Source organism: Myotis brandtii, unplaced genomic scaffold (assembly GCF_000412655.1).
Source record: "Myotis brandtii unplaced genomic scaffold, ASM41265v1 scaffold107, whole genome shotgun sequence".
NCBI lineage: Eukaryota > Metazoa > Chordata > Mammalia > Chiroptera > Vespertilionidae > Myotis > Myotis brandtii.
Window position 1 is genome coordinate 1,189,529 of NW_005353629.1, and position 4,106 is coordinate 1,193,634.

General features: G+C 43.5%; 1 protein-coding gene across 2 annotated transcripts in view; it reads left to right on the forward strand.

The window, feature by feature from the left end:
* DSC1 (desmocollin 1) overlaps positions 1–4,106 on the forward strand; it is a 294,686-nt gene that overhangs the window by 231,788 nt on the left and 58,792 nt on the right. The window contains exon 2 of one of the 2 annotated variants that reach the window (XM_014541346.1): positions 2,873–2,934. The exons of the other annotated variant lie outside the window; for it this stretch is intronic. Within the exon in view, the coding sequence (XP_014396832.1) occupies positions 2,899–2,934 (36 nt within the window). The 5' untranslated portion in view covers positions 2,873–2,898. The remainder of the gene's footprint in view (positions 1–2,872; positions 2,935–4,106) is intronic. 2 annotated transcript variants of the gene reach the window in all.

Below are 4,106 nucleotides of genomic sequence, written 5' to 3' on the forward strand. Positions count from 1 at the left end.
TTTGCAACATAGTATATAGTTGCTTAGACTTGCAGATGAGAGGCTGGCAAGTGAGGCGGGGAACGTTGGAGTCTGCAGCAAGCAAGCCTCGTGCTCGCTTCAGTGCCTGGCTGCCGGCCGCCATCTTGGCTGACAGTTAATTTGCATATACTCACTGATTAGCCAATGAAAAGGGTAGCAGTCGTACGCCAATTACCATGTTTCTCTTTTATTAGTGTAGATAACTATGTATTATTTCATTATTTTCACTTCACATATGAGAAGACTGAGGCTCAAAAAAAGTAATTTGCTCAGAGTACATAGAATACCGAAGTGGCATAATAAGATTGTGAATCCTGGGCTTGCTGGCTTACTGTGGTGTAGACTCATTGCTCTGGGAAAACTGCATGGTAATAACTAAAAATAATAGGACACAATTCAGCTTTTAACCAAAAAAAAAACAACACAAAAAAACGATAAAAATGACAGGTGATTTCAGAAATTGTTTTACTAGGAAAGATTATAAAGGCCATCTACCTTACCTTTCCAATTTGAAGCTGAGAAAGCTGAGATGAAAAGACATTGAAATAAAGCTCAAAGTCATACTGTGAGTGAGTAGGTAAACCAAGTCTCCTGATTCCCAGTGTAGTGTGCGGTTTCACAAGCACCTTAGAGACGCACAAGGATAACAGGGCTGTGTGGGGATAGCATGGGTGTGACTAGGGAAGACTTCGCTCTGTAAATGAAACTCAGTCTGTATGTTAAGACAGTCATGTAAAAGGCCTGTGAGTTGTTTAAGGTCAATGTACTGGGCAGGGCTGGAATCTTAAATGCAGGGGATGCCTCACAAAAGGCATGAAGACTCCAGTGTGCTCCTGGGATGCTGACAGCTGGAAAGAACGTGACTCTCACCCTGACAGTGTGACAAGAAGTCAGTCTACACATTTATGACTTCACTTTAAACCCATGAGAGAGCTGCAGTCACAGGACAGCTATGTAGCCTGACAGATAAGAAGAGAAAAATTCCTGCAGGGAGAGAGGGGTGTGAGCAGGCACACACAGAAGAGTCCAGCGCCAGAGTTCAGGAAGGAACTGGCGGAAGCCAAGAGTGAGCTGGCAACAGTGTGGAGACACCGAGGCCCATCGATGTACGAGAAGTTCCCACCCTCCTTTGGTTCTTCTTCAGGAACCTCACCTGGCTCTCACGAGAAGATTGGCGAGAACCCTGAGACAGCCATTGAGCCACACTGGCCAGGGCTGGTCATTTCTTACAAAGCTGAGCATACACCTACCAAAGACCCAGAATTCCACTAATTACCCAAGAGGAATAAAAACATGTTATGTTCACACAGAAGCCCATACGAAAATGTTTATAACAGTTCATTCATAATTGTTAAAAATTGGGAAAAACCCCAAATGTCTTTCGTGGGTGAAGGGATAAACAAACCATGGGACAATGGAATGGAAAGGAACAGATGTGACACACACAAACAACGTGGTTGAATCTTGAAAGCATGTGGTAAGCGAAAAAGCCAAACCTAAAACCCCACAAACCATAAGATGTCATTCACATGAAATGCTGAAAAGGGCAAAACTATAGGTTTGGAGACGTGTTAGTGGTTGACAAAGGTTGGAATAGAAGTTTACTATCAAAGGGCAACACGGAGAAATGTGGGGGATCGATGGAGCTGTTCTAATGAATCTTGTGGTGGCTACGTTGATGCCCCTGTAACGACCTGGTTATAATTTAACAGGAAAGGAGTGAAAGGGGGAAGCAGACAATATAGGCCTGCCCTTTACACAGCTTTGCCAGAAAGCTGCATTTAACACTCTCCACATCCATTCCCCGTTGATCGATGGGGGAAGTTGACTGGACAAAGGCATTTTAGATGCATGCCCAGTAAGACCTGAGTGATGTGGAAAGATACCTACCTGCCTGCCACTCATACCTGGGGACAAATTAGTGGCCAGGATGGGTCTGGCCACTGCAGGCGCGAAACCTGAATATTGAAAACTTCCAAACAAAGGAAGTTCTCTTCCTCTTCTCTCTCATGCACTGGGTTCCCAGCTCTCCTGTGGCAGGCGGGGGGAGGGGGGGGCGGGATGCGCTCCCCTATGCCCACCTGGTGCCAGGCCATGTTGGAGTGCACACATGGACGGATGGACGTTAACCAGCCTGCATGCTGAACCACACCTGCTGCTACATGGAACGGAAGCTCTGGCCTTGTTCCCAGCTCTGCTGGAACCCCAGCTGCACCTTTTCTAGGACTGGCTTTAGGGCAAGAGACTTTGGAACCCAAGAAATGTCACCACGCCCATAAAATCTACCACATCCCATCCTCCCGTAGGAATCTGAGAAAATCCATTTTCTGAAGATATCACAAGAACCTTATTCCCTCTCGTGTCTGGGGAGTCTGGCCCATGAATGCCTCCTGCAACAATATGACTGAGTGCGTTTGTCAAAATGCTTTGAACTCCAGGCCACAGGGGTAAATTGTACTAAGTGTAAATTTAAAAATGTGTTTGAAAAATGATGTGAATTGTTTGTGTTGCTGTACACAGAGTGTGGAATTGAAGTCATTTTCAGGGCTAGTGATGTTTAGCAAATATTTTCTATGTACAATTCAAATTTGTTCTTACTCATAAATGCTTGAATGATTCCAGGGTGAAATGCCAAGAGAATGCTTTCTCTAACAGATAGCACTGAATTAGAACTGGAATGAGCTTGCCTCTTGTTCTGTGACTTAGCCAGATTCAACATAATGTGCATTTATTATATTTACTAATTTAAAACAATAATTGTTTGTTTCTTAACTACTTAACATTTAGCTCAATCCTTTCCTTCTTCCCCATAAATATTTATTGTTATACTCTCTCTCCATCACTTTACCAGGCATCTGAATGTTAATTCATTAAAGAATGCCCGTGGGTGTGCAGAGGAACTACAGGTCTGAGGTATGTTGGACACATACTGTCCTTACCTAAGTGTGTTCCAAGTGACATAATTACATGGCTCAGCTATTCAGTTCACATTGCCTTGCTCTCCAAAGGAACAATGAGGACAATTTTAAATTATAATCAGCTTTACTCATATTTCTAAAAATCCTTTCAAATATATCCTTAATTATTTGAATGATGTGCACACATGCAGAAAGGGAATCAAATGGTGGAAATTTTTTAGTACCGTGGGAGCTCTTTTTCATCAAGTGTTCATGTTAGGATCCATCACTTATAAATAAAGTTATCCCATTGTCACTAATCAGTAGCCTTGAAACCTGGAGCGGTTAATGCAATGCTCTGTTTGAAGTGTGGAGGAGGCTAATGACAGATCCTGAGGTGGGATTCTCTCTTTCCCAGCCCATAGTGTATTAATGATCCCAAATAGCTTTTGGAGAAAACCCCTCTACCTGCTATTTAAAGACAAAGGAAATCACGGAAATAAATTACAAAAAGGGATTCTAAATATGCCAATGAATTTCTGACCGGTAGAAGCATACCAGTTTTCTTTCTATTTCTAGGATTTACTATTTAGATTCAACGTGCAATTAAAAAATGAGACAGTTCTGGAACAATGAAGGCAAACATTTATAAATGCTTAATTCATTTTGATAGGTGCATGGAGTCATGTCCGTGTATTACCTCCAGATTAAGGATAAATGAGGGTAGAGCTGCATGTCCCCAGCAGAATTCCTGTCTTTCTGGATCAAAGGTCCTCTCTAGTGTTTCTCCTTTGTGTTCCACACACCTTCTCATTCACTCAGACGCAAAGCCACGCCATCGCTGACTCATTCTTTTCCTTGTTCCCTTCACCGCCACCCATTTGTCATCACGTTGCTCCACTCCTCTGTCTGCAGTGTCTCCCGAATGAATCTGCACCTCTGAGTGCTCTTTCTGTCCCTACACTGTTTCTGGCCCCCAATTCTTCTCACTCTCTCTGCATGAAGTTTTTTTTAATTCTTTATTGTTTAAAGCATTACATGAGTCTCCCTTTTCCCCCCATTGACCTCTCCCCCACCACCCCCTCCCCCAATCACAATCCTTCACCCCGCTACTGTCTGTGTCCATTGGTTATGCTCATATGCATGCATACAAGTCCTTTGATCTCTTACCCCCCCCCCCCCCCCCCC